Source organism: Mobula hypostoma, chromosome 4, assembly GCF_963921235.1.
Source record: "Mobula hypostoma chromosome 4, sMobHyp1.1, whole genome shotgun sequence".
In the NCBI taxonomy this organism is placed as follows: domain Eukaryota; kingdom Metazoa; phylum Chordata; class Chondrichthyes; order Myliobatiformes; family Myliobatidae; genus Mobula; species Mobula hypostoma.
Genome location: NC_086100.1, coordinates 53004344 through 53028642, shown reverse-complemented (window position 1 = coordinate 53028642; position 24299 = coordinate 53004344). Strand labels below are relative to the sequence as shown.

At 40.5% G+C, this 24299-nt stretch overlaps 1 protein-coding gene across 6 annotated transcripts in view; it reads left to right on the top strand.

Annotated features, from left to right (window-relative positions):
* Positions 1-24299, top strand: part of LOC134345318 (coiled-coil domain-containing protein 150-like) — a 153773-nt gene that overhangs the window by 114689 nt on the left and 14785 nt on the right. For 5 of the 6 annotated variants that reach the window (XM_063045791.1, XM_063045792.1, XM_063045790.1 and 2 more), the window contains exons 21-23: positions 4655-4723; positions 8011-8172; positions 18291-18377. In XM_063045791.1, the coding sequence (XP_062901861.1) occupies positions 4655-4723; positions 8011-8172; positions 18291-18377 (318 nt within the window). Of the gene's footprint in view, positions 1-4654; positions 4724-8010; positions 8173-13582; positions 13671-18290; positions 18378-24299 lie in introns of those variants that run through there. The other variant, XR_010017655.1, reaches the window with a different exon arrangement.

The window sequence follows — 24299 nt, the reverse complement described above, 5'->3', positions numbered from 1 at the left end:
AGCCACCCTGCGCAGGCCTCTGAAGTCTTCATCTGCTAGCAGGAGGCGGATGTCTTCTGGCATTTGCTCCAAGAAGATCTGTTCAAAAAGCAGGCAAGGCTTATGGCCGTCTGCCAGTGCTAACATGTTGCTCATCAGGGCTGATGGCATGCAGTCGCCCATATGCAGTAACTGCGCAGTCTGTTCGTGGTGGGAGAGGCCAAATCTGCGGATTAACAGGGCCTTGAGTACCTCGTACCGGTCTGTTGCCGGGGGCTGATGCAGAAAGTCCGATAACGTGGTCGGCTGTCTCTTGGTCGAGGGCACCCACCACGTAGTAATAACTGGTGGCATCTGAGACAATTTGCCTGACCTGGAACTGGGGCTCTGCTCGTTAGAACCAGACCAGGGGTTGAGTGGTCCAGAAGGTTGGTAGTTTAAGGGAAACTGCATTCTGTAGAGCTGAGTCGTTCATGCTGGGTCCAAATGCTGTTGGACTGTTGGGGTCACCAATGTGGTCCCGCTGATATGCAGCGAGTGAAAGCAACACACTGAATCGAGCAGGGTCTGGTTGAACTATTTACTGTTTAAATCCGCGCGCACTTAAGTACCCGCTCCCAGCATCCCCCGCACTTTGCGGGGTGGAAGTGACGTCAGCTTCCGGGCCGAGGTCTGCCCCACACTCAGAGCCCTCTCAGTTGCTGCTGACTGCGGACTTGCCCGCGACTGCTGGAGCCGGTTCGCTTGCCGCGTGGGCGAGCCACCACAAAGTCTCCCAATGTCATAAGGGCTAGATTCTGCATGAAAGGTCTGCAACTTCCATAGGTGCAAAAACATGGATGAAAATCACAGGGTCTACATTGTGTTAGATGCAATGTACATATTTGACTTCTTCTTATGTTGTACATGTGACAAATAGAGAACCTGAAATGAACCACAGACTTTATGAAATAATTTTTTTTGTATGTAAAAAAAATTGAATCAGAACAATGAAATGCAGGGTTTTGATCCAGTTTATCTTTATAAAGGTTCATGTTGGTGGATGGTTTGTAATTTTTTTTAAAAAATCAAAGTTCAAAATGCATTTATTATCAAAGTAGGTATACTACATACAACCTTGAATTTTGTCTTCTTACAGGCAGTCACAAAAACAAAGAAACCCAATAGAACCCAATAATAAAGACTATCAAACACCCAATGTGCAAGGGGAAAAAAGAAACAAATCGTACAAAAACTAAAACGTAAACAAATAACACTCAGAACTAAAGTTCACAAAAGTGAGCACACAACCACAAAGGCAGTTCATCACTGCATCAGGACCAGGAGCCCATTAGTTGCAGGTCAGAGCCTCAGTTCAGCGCAGAGACAAATAAACCTCATGGAGCAGTAAGCTGACACCGGCCTGTCCCTCACCTCTGGCCCTAATGTCCGACCTTTTCAATTTGGCTTGGTGATTAAATCAGACAAACACAAGTCGTTCCTTGCTCTTGGGCTCGGGCTCCGCTATCTCGATTTAGCCTGTACATGCCACGCCATAATGCATCTTCAAGACCCCCAGAACACTGCAAAATTGCCAGGTTGTACAAGCAGTTCAAAAGCACAACTCCGAAAGGGATGTTACACACTATTGATTGCAGTGATCTTTGTCCAGAAAAAGTGTAATTAATAGAATAATTTGTAGATTTGTTTGCTGCTGGTAAAGCATTACTGTCTCTCACCAGCGCCATCTTAAACTGGACCAATGTGAAGATTTTAACCAATGTTAATAAGGGATACATGGCAGCGGCAAAAGATATGGGTGTATGGTGTTAAGTTGTTTATCGGTCTTGACTTCACTGCATGCTGGAATAGATTTCAGGGCATAAATATGCTATTATTGTTTCTATACTTTGTCTAAGTTGAAGTTTAAGTAAGGCCAGAAGAGCATTGGAATAACCAGTTCTAAAAATGACAGAGGCAAAAACAAGGGTCTTGGTAGCAGATGGGTCAGTAAAGGGTGAATGAATCCTTATAGGAAGGATGTGGAGCCTTTGGAGAAGGTGTAGAAGAGGTTATTTGGGATGTTACCTTATTGGAGGATATATGCTTCTGAAAGAGGTTGGACAAATTGTGAATGCATAGTGGAAATTGACAAGGTTATGAGAAGCATAGATGGAATTGACAACTAGTATCTTTTTTTCCTGGGTCGAAATATCTAATCCCAGAAGGCATGCTTTTAAAGTGAGAGGGGTTAAGTCATTTAAGTGATTAGGCACATGAATATTCAGAGAACAGAGTGACACAAACACTGTATGGGCAGAAAGGATTAGTTTACTTGGACATTTAATTTTTTAATTAGTTCAGTACAACATTATGGGCCAAAGGGCCTGCTCTTCTGCTATACTGTTTTATGTTTTATGAATGTAGGTGATAATATAATGGTGGAAATAGTGTGGGTATTGGGTTGTAAGTTGGGTTAGGTTCATATGGGATATTTAGGTTTGACTGAAGATAGTGAGTAGGAAAGGAGGATCGGTGAGGTATTGAAGTTGTAGTGGGGAGAAAGGTAAGGCTTTCCCTCAATATTTAATTTATTTCTGGAAAGACAGAAATAGCTTTGGTTTGACATTTTATCAAAGCGGGACAAAACATCCTGTTTCTTTTCCTCATTCCAGCATGTAACACCACAGACCAACTCTTATAATAGCACTTCCATTATTTTTTTCACCAAGAAATAGATACAATAACTATTTTATAAGATACAATGCTATAATATTACAGTTGCGTCTGTGCACATACTGGCAATGGTATTCCTATATGGGTATGCGTCGCTTAACATCCACGATACATTCTGTGAAATCGGACATTATCTGATTTGGACGTTGTGCGAACACCATATTATATACTTAGCAAACCTATATGGAGTACTGTAGTATACCTGTATTGACTAAATCCATGTCATTAGCAATTTCTCCATATCTGATATAGGTCCCTCTCGCATTTTTGTGAGCCTTGTAGTTTTCAGTGAAGCCGATCCTTTAACAGCTTCGAGAATTTTTTCTTTGTTTTTCAGGATCATCATGATTGCCAAGTGCGACATGCCTAAATCCCGAGCAATAGCATTCACTGGTTTTCCACCTTCACATTGTTTAATAACCTTTTGTTTCACTTCCAAATCAATACTTTTCCTTTGCCTCTCACTGCTGCTATCACTAGGAGTGGTTTTTGCTGTGTTTGGAAGCCATGATGCGCTTTACGGTAATATTTTTGAAAGAAAATTAAACAGAGATAACGCTACTACATTCAAGAGATGCGCGGTACACAAGATTGGTTATGTCCGCTATGTCATGTTCTCCGATCGGGACTACGGACGTATATGTGATCGGATGTTGTCCGAATGGACGTTAAGTGGCGCACACCTGTATTACCAGATACCTAAAACATCCACACAGGATCGGGTGTAGATTGCCAGTACTAAAGCTGGGGAATTCAAAGTTCAAAGTAAATTTATTATCAAAGTACATATCACCTTGTCATGTCACCATATCATATCTTGAGATTCATTTTCATGTGGGCTTTCACAGTAAATACAAAGAAACACAATAGAATCAATGAAAAACTGCACACAACAAAGGCAAGCAATGTGCAAAAGGCAATATATTATACAATAAAAGAAAAAATATAATAAGTAAATAATAAATATTTAGATCAAAAGTTGTAGAGACCTTGAAAGTGAATCCGTTGTTGTGGAATCAGTTCAGTGTTGGAGTGAGTGAAGTTATCTACTTTGACTCATGCCCTAATGGTTGAGGTGTAATAACTGTTCCTGAACCTGGTGATATGGGAACAAAGGCTCCAGTGCTTTCTTCCTGATGACAGCAGTGAGGAGAGAGCATGACCTGGATAGTAAGGGTCCTTGATGAGAGATATTGCTTTCCTGCAACAGCACTCCTTATGGATGTTCTCAGTGGTGGGGAGGGCTTTACCTGTGATGGACTGGGCTGTATCCACTACCTTGGTAGCCTTTTTCTGTTCAAGAGCAGTGGTGTTTCCATCCCAGGCCATGATGCAACCAGTCAGTATCCTCTCCACTGTGCATCTATAGAAGTTTGTCAAAATTTTAGATGACTTGCGGAATCTTTGCAAATTTCTAAGAAAGTAGAGGTGCTGCTCTGCCTTCTTTGTAATGGTACTTGCATGCTGGATCCAGAACAGATCCTCTGAAATGATAACTCCAAATCCAACTCTACCACTGAACTCCATTGCCCAACAGTTTATTTGGTTAATGCAAAAAGGACTATTATGATATTTTTTCCAGAAACTACTGTAATATGTTTGGCAATTTACTTTTGTATTTGAAAATTCCCTGAATCCTGAGGTAAGTAATGTTTCAACTATGTATGTGTTACATTGTCACACACTTTTATTTGGTTGCCTTATAGATTATGGTCATAGAATCTATCTATCTGAGATGCCACTATCAAGGAATTGTGGATTTTTTTTTGTCTAGGTAAATAAGGTAATGTTTCTCGTAGTTATTTTAAGATACAGTCAACTTGGAATGCACAGTGCTCAGATTTGATTGAAGAGTTAAACTGAAGTGATAGTGTTTGACTATAAAGTTATTAAACAATAATTTAACAATCGTCCCTAACCAGGAAAAAAACACTATTTGCTTCTTGTGTTTTTTGCTTAGGAATTTGAAGCTGACTTACAGCAGATGGAGATAATAAAAGATCAATATCAGAAAAAAAACAATGAGCAGGTTTGTATGTGGCATTACAGTATACAATATAAAACTGAGACTGCAGAGAAAATTTACAAGGTTATTGGCTGGAAAGGTTAAGTAGGCCAGTTCTTAATTCCCTGGAGCGTAGAAGAATGAGGGAAGCAAGAGAAAATTATAAGGAGTATAGATAGTGCAACTGCACTGTTCGGTTGAGACTAGAACTAGAAGTCATAGGTTAAGGGTGAAAGATGAAATGTTTAAGGGGAACATGAAGGGAAAATTCTTCAGTCAGAAGGTGGCGAGAGTCCAAAGAGCTGCCAGTGGAAATGGTGGATGCAGGTTCGATCTCAACATTAAAGAAAAATTTGGACAGGTACATGGATGGGAGGGGTATGGAGAGCTATGGTTCAGGTGCAGGTCATTGGTACTAGGCAAGCTTACAGTTCTGCATGGACTAGCTGGTCTTAAAGGCTTTTTTCTGTACTGTAGTGTTCTATGACTATGTGATAATATAAACAAGAAGATATAATTCCAAAAAGAATTCAGAAACAAATATTTATTTAGAGATATAGCCTGGAATAGGCCCTTCTGGCACTTTGAGCCACACCACCCAGCATCCCCTGACAATCCCGATTTAACCTTGACCCCATCACAGGACAATTTACAATGACCAGTTAACCTACCTAGCATATCTTTGGACTGTGGGAGGAAACAGAGGACCTGGAGAAAGCACACGCATTCCACAGGGAGGATGTACAGAGACTCCTTACAGAGGATGCTGGGATTGAACTCTGAACTCCAATCACTCAAACTGCAATAGTGTTGCGCCAACAGATACGCACCCGTGGTGTCCATATTGGAGATATATGTACATTGTTTGCTGAAAGTGCCAAGGCAAGTTGAGAAAATGCTTTAAAATAAATTATCCTAGACCTTTTAGGTACTGTAGGCGCATGATCGAGGAAGTAATGGTTAATCTTAATAAAACTATTATGGGGACCACATTCTAAGTGAGATGCAAAGTTCTGGACATGTTATGGAAGAAATATGCTAAATTAATAACAGAGATTAGGGGCTTTAATTATGTGAATAGACCTAAGAAGTTGAGGTTATTCTTCATGTAACTAATAAAATCATGAAGGATGTAGACAGAGTGGATGGCCATAGGAGAGGGTCCAGAGCCAGGGGTTACAGAATGAAGCCGATCAGCTTTAGCAAAAACAAGTTTCATGATGGAAGCCTTTATTTATGGTCTGAAATGCAATGCCTGTCTTGTTGCAAAGTAGGCTTAATTATAGAGTTGGAAAGGGAGCTGGATAAGTATCTGAAGTAAAGGGCTGTGAGGAGAGAGCAGGGGAGTTTGATGATGTAGATTTGTCTTTCATAGAACTTGGCAAGACTCGATGGACTGAATGGTTTCCTGTGGTAGCCATACCACTGTAGTATGTGTCGTCAGGTGTAGTTTCATCATTGCAGTGTTAGTAGCAAACTGCTAAGAGTACAAATGATACAGATGCTGTGAAGTCGACTATTAATTCTTATTAAGGCAGATTATTCTTTGATGATGATAGGCAGAGTGGCAGTGGAGGGCTTGCATGAGCAGTGGAAGGAGTGAGCCACCTCAGAAATTATTCATCCACCTATCCTATTGACTATTACCTGCCCCAAATTTGGAAGCGTCTGCAGTTCCCACATTAGCCTTGTTAGACAGCTTAGAAGCCACATAACCGGCATGGAAGTAAGTCATCTTCATTTCCAAGAGACTGACTAAGAAGAAGAAGATTCAAGTTGGGATAGAGCGTGAGGACTTTGGGTGGCATTGTCAGACATTTCTGCTTTTGACCTTCTCAAAACAAAGGACTGTCATAAAAATGAGTTAAGGGCCCTAGATATTGGAGGACGTGTGGTTAACATGAATTGAAAATTGGCTGTCACATAGAAAATGAAGAGTTGGAGTAACTGGGTCTTTTTCAGGCTGATGGGTTGAGACTATTGAATAGGGGATTAGTTGGTGGCTCTCAGCTATCTACCATTTACATTAATGACCTAGAGGAAGGAACAAAATATAAGGTTTCCAAATTTGATGACACCAAGTATGTGGAAGGTCATTGTGATTTTGTAATCGAACATAGATAGATTGAGTGATTAGGGGAAAATGTGGCATATAGATTTTAATGTGGAGAAGTGTGAGGTTGTGCATTTAAACAAGAGGAATCAAAAGACATATTATTACATAAGTAGAGAGAGAGATTGCAATAAGAAAGGTTGAGAGAGATCCAAGTGCTCTATTGCATGAATCATGAAAAGTTAGCAGGCAGATCCAACAAGTATTTAAGAAGGTAAATGGCATGTTGACCTCCTTTGCAAAGGAGTTGGAATTTAAGAATAGTGTAGTTTTGTTACAGTTGTACAGGTGTTAGTTCACAATTTTAGTCCCATTACCTTCTAAAGAATATAGTAACATCTGAGCAGTTCAAAGAAGATGTACCAAGCGATTTCTGATGAGAGAATTGCCTGATCAAGAGAAGTTAGACAGTGTGGGTCTTTATACCTTGGAGGTTAGAAAACAAGGGGCGATCTTACACAAACATAAAATCCAAAGGAGCCTTGACAGGGTAGATATTGAGATGATCATAACTCTCTCATGAGCAAGAACAAGGTGATATGGCTACAAAAAGAGGGCCAATCATTTAAATTCAAGGTGTGTAGTAACATCTGTCAGAGCGTAAGAAATCTCTGGAATGCTCTGCTATCGAGCATGGTGGAGGCCAGATCATTAGATATCATTTCAGGTGTAGATTGATAAATACTTGAAAGATCAAGCAATCAAAGGTTATGGGGAACTGGCACAGAAGAGGAATTAAAGCCAGGCTCATCAGTGATGATCATATTGACTGGCCAGGCAGGCTTTGAAGTGCCTGGTGGCCTACTTCTGTTCCTATATTCTTGTGTCGTTATAAGTTGCTGCTGGGCAGAATAAAGTTTATACTTATTAAAGCCACAGATAGAGAGGTAAAATAGAAAAAGTAAAATGCAAGTTTGTTCAACAGTCAGAGAGCATCTGTTTGTGATGTAGACGTTAGATTCAAAGGCAGAAATGTTGACTATGAATACTGATTTGTCCAAGACGTTATCATTTTTTTTCAGTTTTTTTGAAGGTGCACTGAAGCAGAAAAATGTTGACTGTTCTATCACAACTCTCCATTTCAGTCCTGGATTTGATAGATAATATCTAAGTAACTTCAGTTTTCCTGATGAAATTTTTTTATTGTTCTGGTCATGATTTATAATCTGCTTTATTGTTGATGCATTCTCCCCTACAGTCTCAATTGATTTTAAAGTTTAAGACAGAGATGCAGACTTTACAAGAGGAGCTTCAGAATCTGACAAAAAGTCAAAATGAGGCAGTGTCTCACCGTAGACAACAAGAAATACAGTTAAAGAAAGAACGTGAACTTAGTCTAGAGCTGAAAAGAAAATGTCTGGTGAGCTACATATTTCCTTTTTCTGTATTTTTTTTTACAAAATGCTTTATCAGTGTAAATATGTTTTGCTTACAGTGGATGACATGAAGGATAAATTAAATTGGGTGGGATGAGTTTTGGATCATTCAGTTGACTATTCAGAATAAATTTAACCAGTCCCTCTTCTCATTTGTAGACCAACACATACAAAGTGCTGGAGGAACTCAGCAGGTCAGACAGAATCTATGGAAATGAATAAACAGTCGATGTTTTGGGCTGAGACCCTTCAATACAAGTCCCAATGAGGGATCACAGCCTGAAACAATGACTGTTTATTCATTTTCATCAGATGTTGCCCGACCTGCTGAGTTCCTTCAGCATTTGTATGTGTTACTCTGGATTTCCAGCATCTGCAGAATCCCTTGTCTCATTTGTAGACTATTTGGCAATTGAATTTTGGTGGAAAGGAGTGGCTACCTCTTGGTGCCCATGATGAGTTTGGCATAATTTTCATGTAGACCTTAGATCAAAATCTCAACACTTTTTCCTGCTGTCAACGGGAAGAAGGTGCTCAAAAAGCTGGAAGACCTAAAGCTACATAAGTCATCCGGAGCAGATGAACTGCATCCTAGGATTCTGAAAGAGGGGGGGGTGTGTGTGTGTGAGAGCGTGACCTCCGTCGGTTATGGTCGACCATGGGTACTGCGCCTCTGGTAGTCAACTGGTTTGTCGAGCAGTGTCGACTGTGGCTATTGAGGTCGGTTCTGGAACGGCAGGCTCTGCCACAGTTGCTACATGTGTAGGGCATCGTGGAACTGCTGTCTGCTGTGCTCTCCGTTTAGCGCTCTGCTCCTCAAACTGACTCACGATCACTGTTTCGCCTTGCTCTAGGTGTTGCTGAAGAGTACCTCGCCATTTGTTGCAGTCATCTACTGTATACTCCCAGCAATCTGTGTTGATTTTTAAGGCTTTCATGTTGCGCTTGCAGAGGTCCTTGAAGTGAAGCTGGGGTCTACCAACTTTCCTCTTGCCTGTTGCTAGTTCTTCGTAGAGGATGTCCTTTGGCAGTCTGCCATTCTTCATATGACGGACGTGGCCAAGCCAGCATAGTCTGCGTTGTCTTAAAAGCGTGAACATTGTGGGAAGTCCAGTGCGGGAGAAAACCTCAGAGTTCGGGACTTTGTCTCTCCAGGTGATGTCGAGGATGCGGCGAAGGCTGCGCAGGTGAAAACTATTGTGTTTCCTCTGCTGCTTGGAGTAGATGGTCCAAGTCTCTCTACCATACGGGAGGGTGCTGATAGTGCATGCATTTGTCTTTGTTGCGAGTTTTGGATTCTCCCAGACCCGCAAAGAGAGTCGAGCAAGGATTGATGCTGCTTTGCCGATGTGCCTGTTAATTTCAGCATCGAGAGAGAGAGTGTCACTAATAGTCGACTCCAAGTATGTGAACTCATGGACCACTTCGAGTTTGTAATTGTCGTTGGTAATGACTGGTGTCTCTACTACATTCTGGGCAAGGATATTTGTTTTCTTTAGGCTGATGGTAAGCCTGAAGTCCTTGCATGCCTTAGAGAAGCGGTCCATAAGAGTTTGTAGTTGCTGTTTGGTGTGCGAGGTTATAGCAGTGTCATTGGCAAAGACCATGTCACGTATTAAGATCTTTCGCACCTTTGTTCTTGCTCTCAGGCACGCAGGGTTGAACAGCCGCCCATCAGACTTGGTGTGCATGCCTACTGTTGATGTCCCAAACACGTGCTTCAATAGCAGAGAGAAGAAGATGCTGAATAATGTTGGGGCCAACATGCATCCTTGTTTGTCTCCACTATGAATAGCGAAGGGTTCTGATGAGCTACCATTGTACTGAACAGTAGCCCTCACGTCGTCATGGAATGACTTGATGATACTTTGGCGTATCGGGGGACAGCCGATCTTGAGGAGAATCTGAAAGAGCCCATCGCTGCTTACAAGGTCGAATGCCTTGGTCAAGTTGATGAAAGTGACATAGAAGGGTTTCTGTTGTTCCCTGCACTTCTCCTGAAGTTGACAGAGTGAGAAAATCATGTTGACAGTTGACCTCCTTGCACAAAATCCACATTGGGACTCAGGGTAGGCCCGTTCTGCCAGAGTTTGTAGACGTGCCAGAGTTACACGAGCAAAGGCTTTGCCGACAATACTCAGGAGGGAGATACCCCTGTAGTTGTTGCATTCGCTCCTATCACCCTTGTTCTTGTACAAAGTGACGACTTTGGAGTCGCACATATCCTGTGGTACGGCTCCTTCCTTCCAGCACTGACGGAGGACCTCGTGTAAAGGTTGGAGGATTGAGCTCTTGAAGTGTTTGATCAGGTCTGGAAGGAATCCCATCATTGCCAGGAGCTTTCCCTGGGGCCAGACTGTCAATTGCCTTGCTGAGGTCCTCAACAGTTGGTTCGGAATGGAGTTCATCCATGACTGGTAGACAATCGACGGCATCAGTGGTTGAGCTAACAACAACATTTTCCCTCAAGTAGAGCTCAGAGTAGTGTTCTACCCAGCATTCCATCTTCTTGCTTTTATCGGTGGTTATTTCACCGCTGGATGACTTCTGGGGTGTTGTCTTGCTCTGCGATGGGCCAAGGGCCTTCTTGATACCATTATACATCAATCTGATGTTGCCTGTCACAGCTGCTGTCTGAATGTCCTCACTGAGCTGGAGCCAGTACTCATTTGCACACTGCCTTGCAGTCTGTTGCACTTTGCTTCTAGCAGCTCAAAGTGGCTGGAGTGTTTGGTCGGATGGTGAGCACTTGTACTCTGTGAGAGCTGCACGCTTGGCTTTGATGACAGGAGTCATGATGTTGGACTTTGCCTCAAACCAGTCACTGCTCTTTGTGGTCTTTCTTCCAAATGTAGAGAGTGCTGATTCGTGGATGGTGTCGCTAAGGCATGACCATTTTTTGTTGCAGTATCTCCTTGTGAGGAGGTAGTCATAGCACCCTGTACTGACTTGGCAAACTAGTCAACCTTTTCTGACTGTTTCATCTCTGTTGTGTTGATGCGAGGTTTTCCAGTTTGTTTGGAGTGGTGGATTTTCTTCGGATGTAGTTTGATCTTGCAGCACACTAAAGCATGATCCGTATCGCAGTCTGCACTGTGGTATGAGCGGGTGATTAGTACAGATTTGATGAAAGAGCGCCTGGTGATGATTATGTCTAGTTGGTGCCAGTGTTTAGACCGTGGATGTCGCCATGAGACCTTGTACTGCGACTTTGTCTGAAAGTAGGAGTTAGTTACACACAGGCCGTGATAGGAGCAGAACTCCAGGAGACGTTGTCCATTGTCATTTATTTTGCCAATCCCAGAGTGGCCAAGACAAGATGGCCAGGAGTCGTTATCGGCTCCCACTCTGGCGTTGAAGTCACCAAGGAGAATGAGGTGCTCTTCACTGGGAATATTCCTGACAACAGCTTCTAATTTGTCGTAGAATATGTCTTTTCCATCAGAGGTGGAGTTCAAGGTAGGGGCGTACACACTGACGAGAGATACTGGGCCATGACTGATGTGTAGGTGGAGAGTCGTAAGTCGTTCTGATCCATTTTCTGGTGGCTCCACCATTTGCAACAAGGAGTTCCTAATGGCAAAACCCACTCCATGCTCGTGGGTTCTTTCCCTGCCAGAAAAATGTGTAGTCCCTTTCCTTCAGTGTACCTGAATCCACCAAACGTCTTTTTTGTAGGGTAGCTATATCTACCTTGAGCCTTAGTAGCTCATTGATAATAACCGCTGTTTTTCATGCATCTTCACTATCCTTGAGGTTTTCATCAAGTCCAGTCATCATTGTGCAGACATTCCAACATCCCAACTTGAGGGGTGTTGTTTTATTTGATTTGTTTTCTTTCTTGTCTGGTGCAGTAGTTACAGTCATGTGGATAATGGATTATTCCACGTTAGCTCTTTGTGGAATAATCCATTATCCCATGCACCCAATGAGGAAAACTGACTGTGGCGGGACAGCACCTTATTGGCTGGGGGCTGCCCAGCCTGAGGCGGGTGGTAGCTGTCCGGTGAAACGCGATGGTCTCTCCCACCATCGGAAGCAACCCCTGGCACCTTGCTCTATGCAAATCAAGCATTATGACTTATAACCAGTAACTGCTGCTTCCTGTGTTTGTCCAACGCTATAAAGCGAAGCTAGAGTGGCGTCTCCAAGGCGCAAGCCAGGGCAGAGTTGATATGGAGATCTGTCTGTTGCCCCCCTCTCCCCTCTCCATGCTGATGACAGGTCCAAAGGAACGACAAAACTCAATACAGTTTGGTGCCAGCAGCGTCGCAGAAGTTGCCGTGCCGGTGCTGGGTACAGCAGTCAGCCGCCTTCGGGACTCCGACTCCGTATTTTTCCTTGGGGTTTACTCCCAAAGCCTTTCCCGTGAGCGGGTATAGCCGCAAGGCAGCAGAGGTTTGAAATCGGAGTTTTCCCTCTTCTAGATGAGCTACCATCCGTGGTTAACAAGCCCCATCTGCCCAGAGCAACTGGTTTTAAGGCGCCAATGGCCCAGCTTTGCACCTTCTCCTGTCAGTGAGAACAGCTTCGTCGGGCGTAAGAAGTATGCCTAACGTGAAGGCGAGGAGCTGGACTTGATTGTCAGAGGCTGTTTGAAATGCACGCCATGAAGAGCATTTGTTTAGCAGTGGGAGCTCGTCCCCACTACCACCCTTCGGCTATGACTACCTTTGGAACCAAGAAAGAGGTAGTGTTAGAGATTGTGGTGGCATTAGAAAAGATATTTCAGAAATCATTGGACTCTGGCATGGTGCTAGAGGACTGGAAAATTGCAAATGTTACTCCACTCTTTAAGAAAGGAAGGAAGCAGAAAGGAAATTATAGACCATTTAGCCTGACCGTGGTTGGGAAGATGTTGGAGTTAATTGTTAAGGATGGAGTACTTGGTGACATAGGACAAGATAGTACAAAATCAGCATAGGGATTTTAGGGAAAATTCTGTCTGACGAACCTGTTGAAATTCTTTGAGGAGATTACAAGTAGGGAAGATAAAGGGGATGTAAGTTAAGAGCCCATGGTATTACAAGAAAGTTACTATCATGGTTAGAGCACTGGATGATTGGTAGGAGGCAGCGAGTGGGAATAAAAGGATCCTTTTCTGGTTGGCTCTCAGTGATTAATGGTGTTCTGCACGGTTCGGTGTTGGGACTATTTTTTTTATGCTGTATATAAATGGTTTAGATGATGGAATAGATGGCATTGTTGCTAAGTTTTCAGCTGATACGAAGATTGGTGGAGGGGGAGGTAGAGTTGAGGAAACAGGTCGGATGCAGAAGGAATTAGACAGATTAGGAGAATAGGCAAAAAGTGGCAAATGAAATACATTGTTGGAAAATGCATGGTCATGCACTTTGGTAGTAGAAATAAATGTGCAGACTATTTTCTAAACAGGGAGAAAATCCAGGAATCTGAGATGCAGAGGGACTTGGGAATCCTTGTGCAGAACACCCTGAACGTTAACTTGCAGGTTGAGTTGGTGGTGAGTAAGGCAAATGCCATGTTAGCATTCCTTTTAAGAGGTCTGGAATACAAGAGCAAGGATGTGATGCTGAGGCTTTATAAGGCACTGGTGAGGCCTCACCTTGAGTATTGTGAACAGTTTTGGGCCCCTCATCTTAGAAAAGATGTGCTGGCATTGGAGAGGGTCCAGAGGAGGTTCAGAAGGATGATTCCAGGAATTAAAGCGTTATCATACAAGGAATGTTTGATGGCTCTGGGTCTGCACTTTCTGGAATTCAGAAGGATGAGGGTGGGATCTCCTTGAAACCTTTTGAATGTTGAAAGGTCTAGACAGAGTAGATATGGAAAGGATGTTTCCCATGGTGGGAGAGTTGAGGACAAGAGCACACAGCTTCAGGATAGAGGTGTAGAGAAATTTCTTTAGCCAAAGGATGGTGAATTTGTGGAATTTGTTGCCTCATGCAGCTGTGGAGGCCAGGTTGTTGGGTGTATTTAAGGAAGAGATTCATAGGTACTTGATTGGACATGGCATCAAAGGTTACGGGGAGAAGGTCGGAAACTGGGGTTTATGAGGAGAAAAAAAAGGATCAGCCATGATTGAATGGTGGAGCAGACTTGATGGGCCAGATGGCCTAATTCTGCTCCTATGTCTTATGGTCTAAAATCTTGGAACAATGGTACAACCATAATTGTAACTTGAGTGAAGACTGACTGGAGCCTGCACATTTAGGACTCCATTTATCTGGTGAGCTGCCTTGGTAGGATTGTTATGAGGTTAGAAAGAGCAGGAACACCTCTTATGACCATTCACAAATTTACTATAACTCAATATCAGTGACTGAATTGGCCTGCTTGTTAGTGCTGAGTTCCATTAGAGCCAACTGTGAAGTTACCAGTTTTTCTGTCTTCAGGTTCCATGAAATCTGAATTAATTGAATTTAAATGCCGGATGTTATGGTTCTGGGAGACCTACATCTGTGTGAAGTGCCTCCAGCTGCAGCTCCTTGAAGACCATATTAGAATCTGGAGCAGCAGCTGGATGACCTTTGACTTGTACGGGAGAGTGAGGAGATCATCAATTGGAGTCACAGGGAAGTAGTCACCCCTAAGTTGCAAGATGCAGGTAGCTGGGTGACTATCAGGAGATGGAATGGGGTGGTGAATAGGCAGTGTGTGTAGAGCACCCCTGTGGCCGTTCTCCTCAATAATAAGTATACCGTTTTGGATATTATTGTGGGGGATGACCTCCCAGGGCAATGCCACAGATCCCAGGTCACTGGCACTGAGCATGGGTCCGTGGTGCAGAAGGGAAAGGGGGAGAAAAGGGGAACGGTACTGATAGGGGACTCCAGAGTCGGAGGAACAGATGGGATATTCTGTAGATGTGAACGGGACACCCAGATGGTATATTGCCTTCCAGTTGCCAGGGTCAGGGATATCTCAGATCATGTCCACAGCATTTTGGAGGGGGAGGGAGAGCAGCCAGATATCTTGGTACGTATTGGAACCAATGACATGGGAAAGAAAAGCAAAGAGGTCCTGAAGAGGGAATTTAGAGAGCTAGGTAGAAAGCTGGGAAGCAAGACCTTTGGGATAATAATTTCCGTATTGCTATCTGTGCTAAATGCCAGTGAGGGTCGAAACAGGATGGATTGGCACATAAATGCATGGCTGAGAAGTTGGTGCAGGGGGTCAAGCTCGGATTATTGGGATCTCTTCTGGGGGACATTTGACCTGTACAAAAGGGACTGGTTGCACCTGAACCCAAGAGCAACCAATATTCTGGTGGGTAGGTTTGTTAGAGCTTTTGGGGAGGGTTTAAATTAATTTGGCAGGGGGATGGGAACCAGAGTGAAGGGACTCTGGATGGAACAGGTGGTAAAAAAGCAAAGATAGCATGCAGTCAGATGGTCAGGAAGGACAGGCAGATGATAGGACAAAATTGAAGCCAGCAGGGTGAGCATCAGTGCATTCGGGATGCAGAATTGAAAAGGGTAGCAAATACAGTACTCAAAGTGTTAGAGTGGGCTAAAAAGTTTGTGAACTCTTCAGGATATTGTCGATTTCTGCATAAATATGACAAAAAATGTGAACCAGATGAAGAAAACCCAATTAAATAAATAACATAAAAACGTTATACTTGTTCATTTACTTATTGAGGAAAATGATCCAATATTACATGTATTTGATGAAAAAAGGATGCGAACCTTTGCTTTCAGTAACTAGTATTTGACTCCCTCGTACAGCAACAAAGCAAAACTTAGTGAAAAGATAGAGGATTGGGAAGCTTTTAAAAACCTACAGAAAATAAATAAAAGAATCATTAGGAAGGAAAAGATGAAATATGAAAGCAAGCTAGCAAACAGTACCAAGGTGGGCAGAAAAAGCTTTTTCAAGTACAAACGGTGTATATAAAAAATGAAAGAGAGATGAAACCGCTAGAAAATGAGGCCAGAGAAATAACAATGGAGGCAAGGGGATGGCAAATTAAGTAAATGGGTATTTTGTATCAGTTTTCACTGCGGAAGACACTAGCAGCGTGCCAGGTATTGAAGGGTGTGAGGGAAAAGAAGTGAGTGCTCGAAAAGCTGAAATACCTAAAGGTTCATTAGTCACCCAGAGCAGGTGAACTACACCCTTTGGATTCTGAAAAAGGTAGCAGTAAAGATTGTGCAGGCATTAGTAATGATCTTCCAAGAATCATTGGACTCTGGCATGGTGCCAGTAGACAGTAAAATTGCAAATGTCACTCCACTCAAGAAAGAAGAGTGGCAGCAGACAGGAAATTATAGACCAGTTACCATGACCTCAGTGGTTGGGAAGATGTTGGAGTCAATTGTTAAGGATGAGGTTGTGGAGTACTTGGTGACACAGGATAAGATCGGACAAAGTCACCATGGTTTACTTATGGGAAAATGTTGCTGGATGAACCTGTTGGAATTCTTTGAGGAGATTGCAAGTAGGATAGATAAAGGGGATGCAGTGCATGTTGTCTATTTGGATTTTCAGAAGGCCTTTGACAAAGTGCCACACATGAGGCTGCTTACCAAGTTAAGAACTCATAGTATTACAGGAAAGTTACAGCATTGGCTGATTGGTAAAAGGCAGTGAGTGGGAATAAGAGGATCTTTTTCTGGTTGGGTGCCAGTGACTAGTGGTGTTCCATAGGGGTCGGTGTTGAGACTGCTTCTTTATATGCTGTATATCAATGATTTAGATGATAGAATAGATGGCTTTGTTGCCAAGTTTGCAGATGATATAAAGATTGGTGGAGAGCAGGTATTGAGGAAACAGGAAGGCTGCAGAAGGACTGAGACAGATTAGGAGAATGGGCAAGAAAGTCGCAAATGAAATATAATGTTGGAAAATGCATGGTCATACTTTGGTAGAAAAAATAAATGTGCAGACTTATTTTCTAAGTGGGCAGAAAATCCAAAAATCTCAGATGCAGAGGGACTTGAGAGCCCTTATACAGAACACTTTAAAGATTAACTTGCAGGCTGAGTCAATGATGAGGAAGGTGCATGCAGTGTTAGCATTCATTTCAAGAGGTCTAGAATATAAGAGCAGGGAGTGATGCTGAGGCTTTATGAGGCACTGGTGAAGCCTCAACTTGAGTATTGTGAATAGTTTTGGGCTCCTCATCTCAGAAAAGATGTGCTGGCATTGGAGAGGGTTCAGAGGAGGTTCACAAGGATGATTCTAGGAATGAAAGGGTTATCATATGAGGAAAATTTGATGGCTCTGGGCCTGTACTCGCTGGAATTAGAAGCATGAGGGGGGATCTCATTGAAACCTCTCAAATGTTGAGAGGCCTAGACAGAGTAGATGTGGAAAGGATGTTTCCTCTGGTGAGGGAGTCTAGGACAAGAGGGCTCAGCTTCAGGATAGAGGGGCATCCATTTAAATCAGAGATGCAAAGAAATTTCTTTAGCCAGAGGGTGATGAATTTGTGGAACTTGTTACCCCAGGCAGCTGTGGAGGACAGGTTGTTGGGTGTATTTAAGCGGAGATGGATAGGTTCGTGATTGGCTACAGCATGAAAGGTTACGGGGAGAAGTCCAGGGAGTGGGGCTGAGGAGGGGAAAAAAGGATCAGCCATGATTGAATGCCAGAGCAGACTTGATGGGCTAAATGACCTAATTCTGCTCCTATATTTTATGGTCTAAAATCTAATGATTTCTGAAACTCAAAGCTGTTCATCTAAGATTGCATAGTTTATGCTTTGAGCTCAGAGTTAAATTACTTTCTGCCTTGTCTTTCCAAGTCACTGGTGACCATAATGATTTAGTTGAGAAAAATATCTTAACAGGTTTTCTTTTTTTTTTGCAAATAGAGCTGCTTTTTAATCTAATAATTAGATGAATAATCAATCCCTTTATTTTGATGGTACAATTTGTTAGCAGGATATTGCCAAAGACGTCAGAATATCATGCTTGTGTTTGATACTCAAGTGACCAGAACAGCCAGTTTAGATCTCATTTTAAAATATCCATTTCCTTTCTACCTTTAAATTCTTTCACCCTTAATAATCTTATGGAAATTGATTCAAGAGAATAGCATTGCCATGCATTTGTTAAGTTAATTTGCATAGAACATAAACTTGTCATTACCCGAAAGTATTTATTTTTATTTGTAGGATCTTGAGGAGAAGGTAAGAAACCTAGAAAATTGCAGAGAAGAAACTGAACGCAAATTGAAAGAAGCCAGTTTGGAATCACAGCAGGTGGGAGGATGACTTTTCAGTTTTGCCTATCACTCTAAGGTTTGAAATGATAGGATTCTGTACTACAATAGCACTACATATCAGCGGAATGAGTCACACATGATTTTGGGAGAATGTTAATTGAATGTGAATGAAAGAGAACACTGGGGTCCAATGAGAGAAAAGACAATCTGGAACTGAGACCACACTATGTGAAAGGTAACACATAAGTCAAGTGTTACGTACCCTGTAACTGGGTTGCCAAACCAGCAGAAATGGACCACTTAGTTGGAGTCTGGATTACTGAAACTAAGAAAGTTTTATTAAAGAAACAAGTAACACAGTACTCTAATCGTAAGGATATAAATGCAACAGGTTACCAATGATAAAACACACATGTAGACAGAACTAAGATAATAGGAATCAATCAAGCTCTACCGCAGTCTAGGGGTAAAATGATCAGTCTCAAGTGACGCAGAGTTCAGTTCAGCTGAGTACAGTTCGCAGTAATCGCTGTTGTGCCGCTGGAGAGAGAGAGAGTGAATGCAAACTTCGATTCAACAGACCTTTGATGTTCCTCGCAGTTAGCTTTCGGGTGAGCCCTTTTACTGTCTTCGGAGGTCACCAACTGTGACCCCTCCGTTCCGGATACGATCGTTCTTCCGCGGTGAACCCGGCACCCAGGCAAGGGCGGACACACACACCAGGTTCCCGCCGATTGTACCTTTTCACCCTGTGCGTCTATGGTCGGTCCCACGACCAGACCTCCAAACTCTTACCAACTTGTGGGGGCATACCGCTTTTCCAGGGTCTCGTTATCTTGTGATCTCCTGGTGTCTGTTGTGCCTTAGCGAACCTGTTCCTTTTATCCCCCTGCTGGGGTATCGCCTGTCCATCAAACTTCAAAGAGTTCAGGTTCAAAGCAATCGGTCTGTCAATACCCGGAACTGTGTCTCTTTTTGTTAATCTCTCTCCTCTCTCATTAACATTTTGAACGCTTCTCCCTTTGTCTCTCTTATCTCTCTCATCAGCATCAATCTTCTGATAACTTGGTTTTTCGTCACACAAGACATCAGTTTGTGTAAGAGAGCACAAGAACCGGAGTCCTTTTGTTTTTCTTTTTTTTAATATTTTTATTAGTTTCTACATGGAAGAATACAGAGTATAAGAAAGTCTATATAAAGGTAAAATAAAAACAACTACCAATTACATTATATCTATTCATAATAACAATCTCATTACCCCGTATTCATGTAGGTTAGTCAAAGTTATATTGAAATATACTAATTTATTACAATAAAAGAGTCTAACTCCTACCAAGACCGAAGCTGTTTCTTAAGGAGAAAAAAAGTTAAATACCTTCTCGTATAATAAAAATTAATAATAGCCAACATCTAAATTTAAACAACGAATTGAGGGTTTTGAAAGCTTTGAAAATAATTCAGAAAGGCTCCCCACAATGTTTGAAATTCTTGACAAGATTCAGAAATTGAATAACGAATCTTCTCTAAATCTAAGCATGACATAACGTCGGATAACCATTGAGCATGAGTAGGAGGAGAAACATCTTTCCATTTAAACAAAGGTGTCCTCCTAGCTATAAGAGAGCTAAAGGCCAAAATATGTAAATCAGATGTCTTCAACTTGATATCTTGTCCTGCAACAAGACCGAATAGGGCCGTCAGAGGATTAGGCTTAAAATTGACTTTGAAAAGTAAAGAAAAAGTTTGAAAAACTTCCTTCCAATATTTTTCAAGACAGGGACAAGTCCAAAACATATGAATTAACGAAGCCTTTTCATTATTGCATCTGTCACAGTAGGGAGATATATCCAAATAAAAACAAGATAGCTTATCTTTAGTCATATGGACTCCATGTACCACCTTACATTGTATGAAGGAATGGCGAGCACATAGCGATGAAGTATTAACCAGTTTAAAAATTTCATTCCAAGGTTCCTCAGATATTGATGTCTGTAAATCTTGTTCCCAGTGATTCTTAATTTTATCTAAAGGAACATTCCTCGTCTCCAGTAACATACCATAAATATTAGACATTGAACCATTATAAAAAGATGTCAAATTAAAAATTACATTCAGTAGGTTCTTATCTGAGCTTACAGGAAATGTGCATAATTGAGATCTTAGAAAGTCTCTGAGTTGTAGATATCTAAAAAAGTGAGTTTTGGGTAAGCTATATTTAGCTGACAATTGCTCAAATGAAAAAAGATTTCCTCCAACAAACAGATCCCAAAAACATTTAATACCCAACCTGTCCCATTCTTTAAAGATTAAATCAGTCATGGAGGATTTAAAAAAAATTAGAATAAATGGGACTAGAAAGGGAAAATCTCAATAAACCAAAATTTTTTCTAAATTGTCTCCAGATCCTCAGACTATGTTTAACAATTAAATTATCAGTTAGTTTACTTATAAATAAAGGAAGTGAGGGTCCAAGAAGAGAAATAATAGAAAATTTATTAACAGAATTAGCTTCTACAGGTACCCATACTGGACAGTCTACACGATTAATATAATATAGCCAAAACGTAAGATGTTGTATACTAACTCGCCAGTAATAAAACCTATAATTAGGTAAGGCTAAACCTCCAGTCTTTTTAGGTTTTTGAAGATGAACTTTATTTAAACGAGGATGTTTATTTTTCCATATATAGGAGGATAAAATAGATTCAAGAGAGTCAAAAAAGGATTTAGGAATAAAAATGGGTGAAGCCTGAAAAAGGTATATAAATTTGGGTAGAATATTAATTTTAATAGAATTAATTCATCCAATCAACGATATTGAAAGAGATGATCAATTTAATAATATCTTTTTTACATGGTTCAATAAAGTAAGAAAGTTTTCTTTAAACAGGTGTTTGTAATTCTTAGTGATTATTCCACCCAAATAAGTAAATTGATTCCTTACAATTTTGAAAAGGAGATTAGTATTAATTGATACCAAATTAGTTGAAGGAAATAATTTACCTTTATGTAGATTCAGTTTATATCCTGAAAACTGGCTAAAATGGGAGAGTAAAGAAAGTACAGAAGGTACCGAGGTCTCAACATTAGAAATAAAAAATAATATATCATCAGCGTAAAGCGAGATTTTGTGGGTGATACCTCTCCTTAAAATACTACAGATATCATTAGATTCTTGAAAAGCAATGGCAAGGGGTTCTAAAGCTAAATCAAAAGCAAAGGACTCAACGGGCAGCCTTGTCTAGTTCTGCGGTGAAGTTTAAATGGTTTGGAATTTTGAAAATTAGTAAGAACCGAGCAGAAGGAGATAAATAAAGTAATTTAATCCATTGATAAAATCTGGTTCAAAATTAAATTTTTCTAAAGTTTTAAATAAATAATTCCATTCAACCTGATTGAAAGCCTTCTCAGCATCTAAGGACATCACATTCTGGTATCTCCTGAGAAGGAAAGTAAGTAACATTTAATACACAGCGTATATTAAAATGGGAATGTCGGTTTTTAATAAATCCAGTCTGATCATCAGAAATAATAGGAGGTAAAATATTTTCAATTCTACAAGCCAGAACATCAGAACGAATTTTAGTATCTACATTAAGTAATGAAATTGGGCTATATGAAGAACATTCAGTTGGATCCTTGTTCTTTTTTAGGATAAGTGAAATAGAAGCTTCGTAAAAAGATTGAGGCAAACTACCCAATTTGAAAGAATCCAAAAAAGACTAAGTGTAACTGCGGTATAATTAATGAAGAAAAAGCCTCATAAATTCTCCAGAAAATCCATCTGGACCCGGAGCCTTCCCCGAGTGTAATGAATGTATGACCTTGGCGATTTCCTCATGAGAAATGGATTGCTCCATCTGTTTGCAATTATCTGCAGAAAGTGCAGGGACATTTAATTGATCTAGAAAATTGTTCATTACGGTATTATCTTTAGGGGAATCAAAACTCTAAAGTTTAGAATAGAATTCTCTAAAAGTATCATTTATTTCAGAGTAATCAGTTGTCCTATAACTATTAGATTTGCAAATTTCTTTAATTTGTCATTTAACTACAGAAGTTTTTAATTGGTTAGCCAATACTTTGCCTGATTTATCTCCGTGAATGTAAAATTGAGTTTTAACTTTAAGAAGTTGAGTTTCAATTGGATATGTTAACAGAAGATCATATTTAGTTTTAACTTCACCATGTCTCTTATACAAAACAGGATCTGGCTAATTCAATTCTTTCTTTATTAACTTTATTCTTAACACTCGCAGCATAAGAAATAATTTGTCCTCTAATATAGGCCTTGAAAATATCCCATACAATAAGATTAGAAGTCTCTTCCTTTTCATTCTCTTCAAAAAACAAAATAATATGCTTCTCTAGAAATTCTAAAAATTCCTTAACAGATAACAAAGTTGTATTAAAGTGCCAAAATCTGTTGGTTTGAAGAAGACCAGGGAGTTTTAAAGATATAAATATAGGAGCATGATCTGAAACAGCAATCTCTTTATATTCACAGGAACGAACTAATGAAATCATTTGACTATCGATAAAAAAAATAATCAATCCTGGAATATATGTGATGAACATAGGGAAAAAAACGAATACTCCCTACCTAAAGGATATAAAAAACACCAAACATCAACTATACCACACTTCAATAAAAAGGATTGAATAAACAAAGCTGCTTTATTAAGAGACGCTGGTCTAGAAGATGATCGGTCTAAAATTGAGTCTAGCTAGCAGTTAAAATCTCTTCCCATCACCAAAGAATAAAGATTCAGATCTGGTAAAAATGAAAAAAGTGTTCAAAGAATCCTGGGTCATACACATTGACAAATACTATTAATTTATTATCTATTTTTCCTGAAACTATAACAAGATGTCCATTAGTATCAGACACTACTTTATGTTGGACAAAGGAAAGTGTATTACCTATAGGAGTCGAAATGCCTCTAGATTTGGCCTGAAAGAAGAGTGAAAACAAAGTCCATTCCAACAGCTAAAAAAATGTAGATGATCACATTTGCGTATGTGAGTTTCTTGTGGAAAAAAAATAATAGGGACCTTAAATTTCTTAATATAAGCAAAAATCTTATTACGTTTAACAGCGTGATTTAACCCTTTCATGTTAAAACTAAGTAAATTAATAGTTTGGTCCATTTTTTATATTATTTAAAGGAAGTATTAAAATGTAAGTAAAAAACCAAGCCATAAACCTTGAGAAATGGTAACCAAGCAACAAGTTGGCTAAGAATTCAAAAACAACTTCTGGGGAAAAAGACATAACCCCGCCCACCTCCCAAAGAAAGAAAAATGACCAGTAGAAAATTGGCATCTACAAACTACGGACAACCCCCCAAAAAACCTGGTGATCACTCCAATTAGTTTGAAGGTTACTTATATTCCAACCTAGTCTAAACAATACCCAAACAAGAGATTCAATTCTCGTATATCAAAAATACAGTATTAAAGAAATACGAAAGGAAATTAGTTACAAAAGTTTACCAAAAGTAAAAGATACAATTATTCATACAGGTGGACATTGAACATTAATCTTATATCTTCATGGAAAAACAGACTAAGTGATTAGCCTTCAAATTAAAAAAAATCTTTGTGCTTCAGCATTCAAACAAAACCATTCGAAGGATCCATCTTTAATGAGATTCTCAGTCAAACTGGGTAGACAAGGGACAGATTAAAACCCTTGTTAAAAAAATTCCAACAGAGCTTGTTTAAACTTAGCACATTCCTGCATAACCTCAAGCGAATAACCTTCGAGAATCTTAATATTCCACCCTATATCAAACAGCATTTAATCTGGTGGCCAAAAATTTTGGTTTCATTGACCATAGAACCTTCTTCCAGCTGACTTCAGAGTCTCCCACATGCCTTTGGCAAACTTTATCCAAGATTTCATGTGAGCTCTTTTCAACAGTGGCTTTTCTTTGCCACTTTTCCATAAAGCTGC